The sequence below is a fragment of the Somniosus microcephalus genome, chromosome 4 (genome assembly GCF_052327205.1).
Source record: "Somniosus microcephalus isolate GS21.2 chromosome 4, FLI_Smic_1.0, whole genome shotgun sequence".
Lineage (NCBI taxonomy): Eukaryota > Metazoa > Chordata > Chondrichthyes > Squaliformes > Somniosidae > Somniosus > Somniosus microcephalus.
In genome coordinates, this window is record NC_140990.1 from 177,140,718 (window position 1) to 177,155,131 (window position 14,414).

The 14,414-nt window shown below is 45.4% G+C and overlaps 1 protein-coding gene across 2 annotated transcripts in view; it reads left to right on the top strand.

Annotated features, from left to right (window-relative positions):
* Positions 1 to 14,414, top strand: part of LOC147120016 (neurobeachin-like protein 1) — a 254,216-nt gene that overhangs the window by 158,977 nt on the left and 80,825 nt on the right. For both annotated transcript variants that reach the window (XM_085985506.1, XM_085985507.1), the window contains exon 7: positions 10,473 to 10,558. In XM_085985506.1, coding sequence (XP_085841632.1) covers positions 10,473 to 10,558 — 86 coding nt within the window. The remainder of the gene's footprint in view (positions 1 to 10,472; positions 10,559 to 14,414) is intronic.

Below are 14,414 nucleotides of genomic sequence, written 5' to 3' on the forward strand. Positions count from 1 at the left end.
TACACAGCAATTGTTCTGATTTGAGATTCCAATGCAGTGTTTTGGTGCTGTTTTGACCGTTTTTGGATGAGACGTTAAACCGAGGCCCTGTCAACCCTCTCAGGCGGACGTAAAAGATCCCATGACACTATTCGAAGAAGAGCAGTGGAGTTCTCCCCATGTCCTGGCCAATATTTATCCCTTAACCGACATCACGAGAAACAGATTGACTGGTCATTATCACATTGCTGTTTGTAAGACCTTGCTGTGAATATATTGGCTGCTGCGTTTCCTACATTACAACAGTCTCTACACTTCAAAAGTACTTAATTGGCTGTAAAGAGCTTTGGGACATCACAAGCTTATGAACGGCGCTATATAAGTGCAAGTCAGTCTTGCTTTCTTTTTCTTTCTTGCTTTCTTTCTGTCTTACTTTTCTTGCTTTCTGTCTTAATGTTTAGGACATAGAATTTCTCCCTCTCGTGTTATCACTATAATATTCATTTGTGTGTGGAGATACTCTTAATTGCTTCAAGTAGAAGCTGGTTGCTGCAGCAAAACTTTGTTTTTGCATTAGTTGCAACCATCTTTTGGATGAGGGATGAAACTGAGGCCCCGTCTGCTCTCAGGTGAACGTAAAAGATCCCATGACACTATTTTGAAGAAGAGCAGGGAAGTTATCCCTGGTGTCCTGGCCAATATTTATACCTCAATCAACATCACTGAAATGGATTATCTGGTCATTATCACATTGCTGTTTGTGGGAGCTTGTGTTTCCTACATTACAGTGACTACACTTCAAAAGTACTTAATTGGCTGGAAAGTGCTTTGGGACATCCTGAGGTCATGAAAGGCGCTATATAAATGCAAGTCTTTCTTTCTCTCTTTAGTTTCCTTCTCTATACAGTTAAGTTACTGCACCATGCTTTACATTTACTCACTGGTCTATTGGGAAAGCCCAGATTTTTTTTTAGAATTTGAAATGGAATATATTTGAAAGTATATGTTCCTCACCGCCTTCCTATGAATGAATTCTTTGATGATTATGCAACATGGTTATGCTACTAGCCCAAAAACCTTTCATAGTTTGCGGCCCACTCTGTCACTAATTCATGTGTGCCAAGCTATTGGGTTTGTCAACATTGGCAAAAGGACCTCCTTGCTGGGCCATGGGTAAATACATGAGCCATAAAGTCCAAGAGGATTCTAGGTTTGATCTGTGGCCTGAGCTGATTTAGCTGATCTCAACCTGGGCAGTAGAGTCACAGAGTTATACAGCACAGAAGGAGGCCCTTCGGCCCATCGTGTCTGCGCCGTCCATCAAGCCCTGTCCAATCTAATCCCATTTTCCAGCATTTGGTCCATAGCCTTGTATGCAATGGCATTTCAAGTGCTCATCCAAATGCTTCTTGAATGTTGTGAGGGTTCCTGCCTCTACCACCCTTTCAGGCAGTGAGTTCCAGACTCCAACCACCCTCTGGGTGAAAAAGTTCCTCCTCAAATCCCCTCTAAACCTCCTGCCCCTTAACTTGAATCTATGCCTCCTTGTTATTGACCCCCCTACTAAGGGGAAAAGTTCCTCTTTATCTACCCTATCTATGCCCCTCATCATTTTGTACACCTCAATCAGGTCCCCCCTCAGCCTTCTTTGCTCCAAGGAAAACAACCCCAGCCTGTTTAGTCTTTCTTCATAGCTGAGGCGCTCCATCCCAGGTAACATCCTGGTGAATCTTCTCTGCACCCGCTCCAAAGCAATCACATCCTTCCTATAGTGAGGCGACCAGAACTGCACACAATACTCCAGCTGTGGCCTTACCAGCGTTTTGTACAGCTCCATCATAACCTCCCTGCTCTTATATTCTATGCCTCGGCTAATGAAGGCAAGTATCCCATATGCCTTTTTAACCACCTTATCTACCTGTTCCGCTGCCTTCAGGGATCTATGTACATGTACACCAAGGTCCCTCTGACCCTCTGTACTTCCTAGGGTCCTACCACTCATTGTGCATTCCCTTGCCTTATTTGTCTGTCCAAAATGCATCACCTCGCACTTTTCAGGGTTAAATTCCATTTGCCACTTTTCCGCCCATCTGACCAACCCGTTTATATCGTCCTGTAGCCTGAGGCTTTCCTCCTCGCAATTTACCACCCCACCAATTTTCGTGTCATCTGCGAACTTACTGATCATACCTTTTACATTCTCATCCAAATCATTTATGTAGATCACAAACAGCAAGGGACCCAGCACCGATCCCTGAGGTACCCCACTGGACACAGGCTTCCAGTCACAAAAGCAACCTTCGACCATCACCCTCTGCCTCCTGCCACTCAGCCAGTTTAGGATCCAACATGCCAAGGCACCCTGGATCCCATGGGCTCTTACCTTCTTGACCAGTCTCCTATGCGGGACTTTGTCAAAAGCCTTACTGAAGTCCATGTATACCGCATCCACAGCATTTCCCTCATCCACACACCTAGTCACCCCCTCAAAAAATTCAATCAGATTGGTCAGACATGATTTACCCTTGACAAAGCCATGCTGACTATCCCCGATTAATCCTTGCCTCTCCAAGTGGAGACTAATTTTGTCCCTCAGAATTTTTCCCAATAATTTCCCTACCACAGATGTTAGGCTCACAGGCCTGTAATTCCCTGGTTTATCCCTGCTACCCTTCTTGAATAATGGTACTACATTAGCTGTTCTCCAGTCCTCTGGTACATCCCCTGTGGCCAGAGAGGTTCTGAAAATTTGTGTCAGAGCCCCTGCAATCTCCTCCTTTGCCTCACACAGCAGCCTGGGATACATCTCGTCCGGGCCTGGGGATTTATCCACTTTTTGGCCTGCTAAAACCGCTAGTACCTCCTCCCTCTCGATGCTAATATGTTCAAGTATATCACAGTCCCCTTGCCCGATTTCTATGTCTACATCGTCTTTCTCCATAGTGAACACAGATGCAAAAAATTCATTTAAAACCCCGCCTACATCATCTGGCTCTACACACAGATTGCCACTTTGGTCCCTAATGGGCCCTACCCTTTCCCTGGTTATCCTCTTGCCCTTAATATACTTATAAAACATCTTAGGATTTTCCTTTATTTTGCTCGCCAGTGTTATTTCATGGCCCCTCCTTGCTCTCCTAATTTCTTTTTTAAGCATGCCCCTGCACTTTTTATACTCCTCTAGGGCTTCCTCCGTCTTTAGTCTTTTGTAACTGCCAAAAGCCCCCCTTTTTTTCCTAATGCATTTTTGTATATCCCTTGTCATCCAAGGTTCCCTTTGCTTGTTGGTCCCACCCTTGACCTTTACGGGAACATGTTGGCGTTGTACTCTCTCTATTTCCCTTCTGAAAGTCTCCCACTGCTTTGATGTGGATTTTCCTATAAGTAGCTGCTCCCAGTCCACTTTGGCCAGATCCTGCCTTATCATATTAAAATCGGCCTTCCCCCAATTTAGAACCCTTATTTCCGGGCCGTCTTTGTCTTTTTCCATGACCACCTTAAATCTCACCGAATTATGGTCACTGTCGCCAAAATGCTCTCCTACTGACACTTCCACCACTTGCCCGGCTACATTCCCTAGAATTAGGTCCAGTACTGCCCCCTCTCTTGTAGGACTTTCTACATGTTGGCTCAAAAAGCTCTCCTGGATGCACTTTAAGAATTCTGCACCCTCTAAGCCTTTCACACTCTGACTATCCCAATTAATATTGGGGAAGTTGAAATCCCCCACTATTATTACCCTATTATTTTCGCACTTCTCTGAGATTTGCCTACATATCTGTTCCTCTATCTCCCCCTGACTGTTTGGGGGCCTATAGTACACTCCCAGCAAAGTGCTTGCCCCCTTTTTGTTTTTAAGTTCTACCCATATGGCCTCATTAGAGGAACCCGCTGTAAAGTCTGTAGGTACTATGGCGAATTAATACACAGACTACAAGAGTAACTTTTAACAGGACTTTACTATTCGAAGGTCAGGGCGAATCTGCCCAATAAATCCTGACACAGCACTTATATACCGGTGTGGTCACCGTCGGTATTACAGTATACAGCAGCCAAGATAAAGTAGTGCCACACCTAAAATAGTTCTCTTAAAGGTGGACAGTTACATACAATAGTTCTCTTAAAGGTAGAACAGTTACATACACTACAATCCTCCCTTTTTAGCTTACAACATACTTATTCCCCATTAACATAACATCATAACATATATACAACTTATGCAAAACAGTTCACAGATTCAGTCTCTCTGGAGGCTTCCTGACTCTGTCCGGATAACGCCTCGGTGGTGTAGTAGTTTTCGGCGGGGTAGTAGGTTCTTCTGGCAAGGTCGATTCGGCTTGAAGGACAGTGTCAGGTTCATCTGATTCTAGTATTACCAGATCGGAGGTAGGTGCTCTGGGTATCTCTGCTTCAACATTAGCCGTGTAAGGTTGTGGAGTAGGTTGGTCCTTTGTGGATGACCCTATGATCTGGTCAACATGTCGCCTTATGATGCTGTCACCAATGTCCACGGTATACATCAGCGGCCCTAGCCTTTTCCCAATAGTTCCAGGCTGCCATTTCTCGGTACGGTAGTCCCGGGCCAAAACTTGTTGACCTATCTGAAAGGATCTAGTTGGCCTTTCATTCATGCCCTGAAATTGCCGGTTCTCTACGTCCCTTCTGACGTTTGGCTTAATCAAATCCAGCCGGCATCTTAGTCTTCTATTGAAAAACATCATGGCGGGAGTTTGGTTTGTGACCGCATGTGTTGCATTCCTGTACGCCAACAAGAAGTTATCTACCTTATGTTGTAGGTTGATGTCTTCATTACCCATGGCCTTTATGGCCTTCTTGAAGGTCTGGACAAACCTTTCAGCTAATCCATTGGTGGCGGGATGGTATGGGGCTGACGTGTAGTGCTTGACCCCATTCCTTTTTAAGAACTTCCTGAATTCTTCGGACACAAATTGCGGTCCATTATCAGAACAGATCTGTTCCGGCAGCCCATTCCTGGCAAATATGGTCCGTAATACTGTGATGGTTTTTTCCGTGGTGGTGGAGGACATCTTTATTACCTCCGGCCACTTGGAGTGTGCATCCACCGCGATTAGAAACATTGAGTGCATAAATGGACCAGCAAAGTCGACGTGTACCCTTTTCCATGGAGATGAGGGCCACTCCCATGGATGCAGAGGAGCTTGTGGTGGCGCGTTTTGGACCTTCTGGCATCCTAGACAGCTCTTGGTTATTTCTTCGATGTCTCCATCAATACCTGGCCACCACACAAACGCTCTTGCTAGGTTCTTCATTTTCACTCCACCCAGATGCCCCTCGTGAAGCTCCTTTAGCACCTTATGCTGAAGTTTGGGTGGAATCACCACTCTAGATCCACACATCAAGGTTCCTCGGCACACTGACAGCTGTTCTTTTCTTTGCGAAAATGCGGGCAGCGTTGGTTCGCCATGTGCTGGCCATCCCTCCACCGTTAAATCGTAGACTCGTGAGAGAGTCGGATCATTTCTTGTTTCATTTTCGATCATCAAATTTGTTACTGGTAGACATTCCACTATGGATGAGTGGAACATCTCTACCGGGTCCACTGTAGCCGCCTCTTCTACTACTGGCAACGGTAGGCGCGATAACCCATCAGCATTTCCATGCTGTTTGGACCTTTTGTATTCGATGTCATATTGGTGTGCCCCAAGTAACATGGACCACCTCTGTAGCCTTTGCGCTGTCATAGTGGAAACGGCCTTGTTAGGGTTGAATATGGACACCGACGGCTGGTGGTCTGTCAGTGATGTGAACTTCTTGCCCTGCAGGTAATGATTGAATTTCTTTACTCCCCACACAAGGCTGAGGGCCTCCCTATCTATCTGAGCATAATTTCGCTCAGCGGAAGTCAATGATCGGGACGCAAATGCAACTGGCCTTTCCAAGCCATTTGGTAACTTGTGTGAAAGTACTGCTCCAATTCCATAAGGGGAAGCATCACAAGCTAGACGAAGAGGTAATGTTGGGTTGAAATGAGCCAACACTTCCTCAGAGGTAATCAACGCCTTGCTTCTGCGAAAGGCCTTCTTACAGTCCTCGCTCCACTTCCATGGTACTTCTTTCCGCAACAGAGCATTCAGCGGATGCAGCACCGTGGATAGATTTGGCAGAAACTTGTGGTAATAATTAATCAACCCCAGAAACGATCTCCACTGTGATACATTTTCCGGAGCAGGGGCCTTCACGACAGCTTCTATCTTGTCAGGTGACTTGTGCAGCCCCTCTTGGTCAATGACATGACCGCAGTACGAGATCCGTTTCTGGAAGAATCACATTTCTGGCGATTAACTCGAAGGCCATATTCCTTCAACCTGGTGAGCACCAGTTTCAAATTTGCGAGGTGTTCCTCCTCGTCCTCTCCTGTAATCAGGATATCGTCCAAGTAACACTGCCAAATTGCTGGAGCCGAAGCTACTCCAAAAACCAGTCTATTATAACGATACAAGCCTCTGTGTGTGTTGATTGTGAGATACTGGCGCGACTCTTCCTCGACTTCCATTTGTAAGTATGCTTGTGCCAGGTCTATCTTGGTGAAGTGTTTCCCGCCAGACAATGAAGCAAAGATATCCTCAATCCGCGGAAGCGGGTATTGTACCGTGTGAAGCACCGGATTAACTGTGATCTTGAAGTCTCCGCAGATGCGGACCTTTCCCGGTCCCCCTGGCTTGTTACTTGATGAAGACTTCATGACGGGAACAATGGGCGTGGCCCACTCACTCCAGTCCACCTTAGACAGTACCCCTGAACGTTCAAGCTCTTCCAGTTCTGCCTCCACAGCAGGTCGTATCGCGTAAGGTACCGATCTGGCTTTGAAAGATTTTGGGCTTGCATGTTCTGCAATCTTGATTTTTGCCTTAATTCCTCTCAGTGTTCCCAGTCCTTGCTGAAATACCTCTTTAGCTTCGTCCAATATTCTGGACAACCGTTCAGGTTTGACATCTTCCTTTCCAGAATCTACCGTCATTGTGTTTAGTGAGTGCCAGTCTATCTTTATTTTCCTGATCCACTCCCGTCCCAGAAGTGGTGGACCTCCCTCGGGTAGCACATACGTGTCCATTCCTCGGTGATCTTTGCCCTTGTGTCTCACCTTGACTTTTATCTTTCCGATGGGGTATACTTTATGCCCCGTGTATGTCTGCAATACTATCTCCGTATCCCGTAGGGGAATATGTTTGAACAACTTTTTGTAATCTTGCTTATTCATGACCGTCAACGCCGATCCGGTGTCCACTTCCATTTTCACTTGGACTTTTGCAATCTGTAGTGTGACCCAGATAGTTTGTCGGTCAGCTTCTTTACTCACATTGTGAATCCTCAGACTACCCAGTTCCTTGCTGTTGGAGTCTGAATCCGAATTCTGTTCATCTGTACTCTTCCCAGTCACCTTATGTACCTTTCTGCACTTCTTCTGCGGTGACTTATTATTGCTGGTCTTCTTTCCTGACCGGCATACTTTAGCTATGTGACCAGGCTTGCCACATTTCCTACATTCCTGGTTTTTAAACCAGCATTGGTTCTGATCGTGTGTTGTCTTCCCACAACGATAACATTTCGTTGTACCCGAAGTCATTTGATCCATACTGAGTACCGCTGTCTTCCGCTGCATTTCTGCCGTGCCTCTCGCTGCGGCTTCGTGCGATGCTGCAATAAGGACAGCCTTCTCAAGTGTAAGATCGTTCTCTTCGAGCAGTCGTTTTTGTATTCCTTCCTTCGACATTCCGCACACGAACTTGTCTCTCAGTGCCTCTGACAGATTTACCCCAAACTGGCAGTATTTTGCTAGTCTACGCAGTTCAACCAGGTACTCTGCGTTGCTTTCCTCTTTTAGTTGCGTTCTCACGTAAAATTTAGATCGTTCCGCTAACATCAGCGGTGCGGGGTTCAAATGATCCTTCAGGACAGCAACAATATAAGCGAAAGACTGATCCGCCGGTTTAGCTGGTGATAGAAGATGCTTCAATAACCCGTATGTCTTCGCACCCATTGAGTTTATTAAGGTTAGAGCTTGGTCATAATTTGCTATCTTATTGACCTTACAATATATCTCGATGCGTTCTACATACGTGGCCCAATCTTCCACATCGGAATCGAAACCGTTGATGTTACTACGCTTAGGCATCTTCACACTCTTCCTGAGAAACAACAACGAAATATTTCTTTAACTTTTTTTTTCCAAAATGGCGGTTTCCCGCGCTTGTCTTCTTTCCCCGCCCACTTTCAAAATGGCGGTTTCCCGCTTCTGTCTTCTTCCCCGCCTACTGGCGGCTTCCCGCGTTTCTTCCCCTGGCGGGAGGGGTAAGCTTTTCCCTCGGGCGACGACCGCTGGCTTTCGGGGTTCGCAGCCTGCGCGTCGGCTTCAGTGCATTCCTTGTTCCCTTTTCTCGGCAGGGCAACCGGCGCTGGGTACAACCCGTTGACGGCGAACAGTTTCAGCCGCTGGGCTGGATCTCGCTCAGTCTCCCTCGCTCGGGCTCTGTCTCTCCCGCTCGCTCGGGCTCTGTCTCTCCCTCAGCGGCTTCCAATCGTGCCTCCCAGCCCTCTCGCAGTCCGGTGCTTTCCTCCCCGGCTGCGGCTGAGTTCTTCGCGATTTATTTATTTTTATATCTTCCCGCGCCTTACGATCCCGGTCGCAGCGCTTCGTGGCCTCGGTCGCTGCCCGGCCTTTTTCGCCGGTCGCGGTCTAGCTGTTGCGTCTCCCAGCCCGCTTGTACCGCGGCTTCCGTGCTCCACGCTGCCCCAGTCTCAGCGCCTCTGGGCCCGACTTCTGTCCGGCTCCTTTCCCCCCGACCGTGGTCGAGTTCACCGCCCTTATCCTCCGTTTATTTTTTTATTTTCCCTTTACTCTCAGTCACCGTGGCCGACTTGCTTCTCGTGCTGATCGGCTCACTCACCACCGTGGCAGAAGGGACAATCAGTGCCTGTTGCTGATGGAAGGCTTCGTGTTTGAATTCTTCTTTCTTCCTTGCTCTGCAGACTCGAGTTTTCTCTCAGCAGAACGACGAGGGCGGGTGCCTCTTCTCGACGCTCGTTAACTGCTTCGGAAGTATTGTTGCCGCAGGGTAAGATCGAACTCGTCGTCACTGTAAAGTCTGTAGGTATTATGGCGAATTAATACACAGACTACAAGAGTAACTTTTAACAGGACTTTACTATTCGAAGGTCAGGGCGAATCTGCCCAATAAATCCTGACACAGCACTTATATACCAGTGTGGTCACCGTCGGTATTACAGTATACAGCAGCCAAGATAAAGTAGTGCCACACCTAAAATAGTTCTCTTAAAGGTGGACGGTTACATACAATAGTTCTCTTAAAGGTAGAACAGTTACATACACTACACCCGCTAATATATCATCCCTCCTTACAGCAGTAATTGACTCCTTAATTAATATTGCAACACCCCCTCCCCTTTTACACCCCCCTCTGACTCGCCTGAAGATTCTATACCCCGGAATATCGAGCTGCCAGTCCTGACCCTCCCTCAACCATGTCTCCGTGATAGCAACAATATCGTACTCCCATGTGTTCAACAACAACTTCAGTTCATCCACCTTATTTGCAAGACTCCTTGCATTAAAATAAATGCCTTCCAGCCTTGCCATATTCCCTTTTGCCTTCACATATTTGCTCTGCCTTCCCAGCTGACTTGTTTTTTCCTCCGTATTTGGCTGTAAATCACCCCCTACTATAGCTCCACTCTGTATCCCAGTAGTAGGGACTCTACAATTAGACTCTGTCTTTGGGCTCGGAAAGGGAAAATTGGCCAGGGTTCTCGCTCCTGATAGCTACTCAGTGACTTTGCTGAAAGTGCTGGTGTTGACGATGGGTGGTCAGGTTTTAATGTGATTTCCTTCCTCACTCTTTCCTTCCTCTGCCTCCCATTCCCCATAGTCAATTAGTCGACCAATACTCACTGTCCAATCCTGTGAAGAATGGCCATGAGTGAGGCACCAGGATGTTGGAGCCAGCTACAGAACTGTATCTCAGCAGGAAACGGGGGCCAAAGGAAGAAAATTGGAATTAAAAGTAGAAACGGGGTAAAAGCAAAATTCTAAACAAATTGACAAAACGAGCTACATTTACTTTCTGGAGGAAAATGTAGGTGAAGGAGATGGTGTTTGAAGAAGTGTAAAGCAGATGTGAAGGGATTGAACGATTAAGCGGTTAAGGGCTTTTCTCATGCATAAGAATAACTCGAGCTAAATCATTACGGCTTATGTTATCTGAAGATGTGAACAATCTCAACAATGCCATTGTGGCCAAAACAATTGAAATGTTGTAAAAGTTAACTAGGGCAATTACCAGTTATAATCCACTGATTCTTACTCCATGCAACTTTATTTCCCATGTGTGAAGTTTATATTGGATTTTCAGCAAGCCACATGCTCTTTCAATTGGATTTCCAGCAACATGAACTGCCTTTTAAGTGACCAGTGTGCTTTTCCTTCACTTTTTCAGAGTGTTTTCAAGAGAGCGAGCATCTGAAGGAGAGTCTGAAGTGCTGTCTTCTTCATCTCTTTGGGGCTATTGTTGCAGGAGGACAGGTGAGACAAGGGCGGAAACGAGGCATATTGCAAAAATGAGTTGACTTCACTATTAGACACCAATAATTTTGCTCAGATATATATGAAAGAAATGAGAGGACAAAAGAAAATGACTGTGGATGCTTGAAATTTGAAATATAAACAGAAAATGCTGAAAACACTCAGCAGGTCAGGCAGCATCTGTGGAGAGAGAAACCGAGTCAACATTTCGGGTCGACGACCTTTCATCAGAACTGGAAGTTGGAGCTCCCTGGATGAAAAAAGATAGAGATTAAAATGAGACAGAAAAAGGAGGCCTATGACACATGTAAGGTTCATAATTCAGTAGAGAACTAAGTTGAATATAGAAAGTACAGAGGAGAACTGAAAAAGGCGAAGAGAGAATTAAAATAGATTAGCGGCTAACATAAAAGGAAACCCGAAAGTATTTTATAAATGTATGAATAGTAAAAAGGTAGTCAAAGGAAGGGTGGGGCCGATTAGGGACCAAAAAGGAAATATTCTTGTGGAGGCAGAGGGCATGGCTGAGGTACTAAATGAGTACCTTGCATCTGTCTTCACTAGAGAAGAGGATGCTGCCAATGTAACAGTAAAGGAGGAGATAGTAGCGATATTGGATAGGATAAAAATAGAGGAGGTACTTAAGGTTGGCAGTCCTCAAAGTAGAAAGGTCACCCAGTCCAGATGGGATGCATCCTAGGTTACTGAGGGAAGTAAGGGTTGAAATTGCTTAGGTTCTGATCACAATCTTCCAGTCCTCCTTGGATATGGGGGTGGTGCCAGTGGACTTGAGGATTGCAAATGTTACACCCCTGTTTAAAAAAGGAGAGAGAGATAAACCCGGCAACTACAGGCCAGACAGCTTATTGTTGGTGGTGGGGAAATTCTTAAGACAATAATCCAGGACAAAATTAATTGGCATTTGGAAAAGTATGGGCTAATAAATGAAAGTTAGCACAGATTTGTTAATGGAAAATTGTGTTTGACTAACTTGATTTGGTTCTTTGAAGTAATGGAGTGGGTTGATGCGTATATGGACTTTCAAAAGGCATTTGATAAAATACCACATAATAGACTTGTTAGCAAAATGGAAGCCCATGGGATTAAAGGAACAGTGGCAGTGTGGATACAAAATTGGCTAAGGACAGAAAGCAGAGAGTAGCGGTGAGCGGTTGTTTTTCAGACTTGGGTGTACAGTGGTGTTCCCCAAGAGTTGGTATTGGAACCACTGCTCTTTTTGATGTACAGTATATTAATAACTTAGACTTGGGAATATAGGGCATAATTTCAAAGTTTGCAGATGACACGAAACTTGGAAATGTAGTAAACAATGAGGATCGTAACAGACTTCAGGAGGACATAGACAGACTGGTGAAATGGGCAGACACATGACATGAAATTTAATGCAGAGAAGTGTGAAGTGATATATTTTGGTAGGAAGAATGAGGAGAGGCAATATAAACTAAATACAATTTGAAAGGGGATGCGGGTACAGAGAACCTGGGGATGTATGTACACTAATCTTTGAAGGTGGGAGGACAAGTTGAGAATGCTGTTAAAGCATATGGGATCCTTGGATTTAATAATAGAGGCATAGAGTACAAAAGCAAGGAGGTTATGCTAAACCTTTATAAAACACGGTTAGGCCTCCGCTGGAGAATTGTGTTCAATTCTGGGCACCATACTTGAGGAAGGATGTCAAGGCCTTAAAGAGGATGCAGAACAGATTTACTCGAATGGTACCAGGGATGATGGACTTCAGTTATGTAGAGAGACTAGAGAAGCTGGGATTGTTCTCCTTAGAGCAGAGAAGGTTAAGAGGAGATTTGATAGAAGTGTTCAAATTCATGAAGGGTTTTGATAGAGTAAATAAGGAGAAACTGTTTCATGTGGCAGAAGGGTCAGTAACCAGAGGAGACAGATTTCAGGTGATTGGCAAAGGAACCAAAGGTGACATGAGGAAACATTTTTTTTACGCAGCACGTTGTTATGATCTGGAATGTACTGCCTGAAAGGGTGTTGGAAGCAGATTCAGTAGTAACATTCAAAAGGGAATTGGATAAATACTTGAAGGGAAAAAATTTACAGGGCTATGGGGAAAGAGCAGAGGAGTGGGACTCGTTGCATAGCTCTACCAAAGAGCCGGCACTGGCACGATGAGCCAAATGGCCGCCTTCTGTGCTGTATCATTCTACGAGCATCTTTTAAGCAAATACAGAGCCAGGGAAAAGGTGCGGGCAGGAGAGAGGTCTGTGATGGGGTGGAGAGCAGGAGTGAGTAAATGACAAAAGGGATGATGGTGCAAGGCAAAAGGGGGTGGTAATGGAACAAGTATAGAAACAATAAATGAGTCTAGAGGAGATGTAAATGGTTACCAAATGCCCAAGTGAAAATAGAAGCGGTGGTTATGATCTAAAGCTGTTAAATTCAATGTTAAGGATGGAAGACTGTAAAGTGCCTAGTAGAAAGATGAGCTTGCGTTGAGCTTCTTTGGACAGTGTAGGAGGCTGGGGTCGGAGTGGGATTGAGAATTAAAGTGGCAGCGACTGGACGCTCCGGATCACGCTTGTGGACTGAACGGAGGTGTTCAGCAAAGTGATCACCCTATCTGCGTTTGGCCTCCCCAGTATGAGCAGCGAATACAGTATACCAAGTTGAAAGAAGTAGAAGTAAATCGCTGTTTCATCCAGAAGGATTATTTTGGCAGGCTAATCCACTGTAGGAGGAACTGACTGACTCTGTCATCACTATTTGCCATACGCTTTTACATTACATTAGAAGTGCTGACCAGAGGAAATCTTCCCTTTTTTATAACAGTCCCTCTACAGCAGTAGAGGAAATTATCCCCACTGATTTCCAGACATGCATACCAATGCAGCATGGGATATCGAGCAGGATGAGGAATTCTATCTTTTTTTCCCTCATGTCCACCCAGGATACTGAGGCCAATTATATTTGCTGCCATCGTAGCTGAGATCAGCTTAACTCCGCACAGCCCAGGGATAAAACCTAGAGTTTCCTTACTTTGTTTTCTTGTAAGCATACTTCAAGCAACTATTGAGGATATTTCTACCAGCATAACCAAACTCAAAGTTGGCAAAATTGAATAATCTATTATCTTTCTGAGCAACTTTTTCTGTTTGTATGAAACTTGTGGCTAGGCTCAATATTTCCTCTTTGATATCAAACTCAAATATGGTAGAACTGAGAAGAGTTCAGAAAGCGCGGCAGATGTGAAACAGATATTTACGACGTGCTCCAGCAGTACAGCATGGCTGAATAGTTTCCTGTTCTCCATGGTGAGTTCCTGATCTCGGCTTCGATTGGGGTTGATATCATTCAGAGGGGGAAGGCATCTCATCTGGGAGAAGACAATTATGAAGGGCTCAGTGAGCACAAGTTGCTGTACATAACAACCGTGGCAGAGTTTTGGAGTAGTTCCTAGTTTGCCCCCCTCAGTCAGGGATGATGGGTGTCATAGAGCGTTAGATAAATGGGCAGTAATGAAAAGTGGGGCCAGAAAATAAAATGGAAGTAAAGCTGTATTCAACTCTAACTTTGTAATTTTGGGTATTGTTAAAAATAGTTTTCAGGGATGATTGGACTGACCAAAATAAAAAGATATGACTTGGGTCCTTCCCAACAGTTAAATAGAAAATGACAATACAGGTAGACTACCCTTTATCCGAACTTCCGAAAACCGAAACCCTCTAAAAACCGAAGGTTTTTTCGTTCAGCGTAAGTCGTGCGCACGACATGACCAGAGTGGCGCACGACTTACGCTGAGCAGGGCAGAGGGTCACTGAGTCCCCTCCTGGGTAGGAGATTGCAGGCCGAGCCGGGCAGTGTGAAGGAG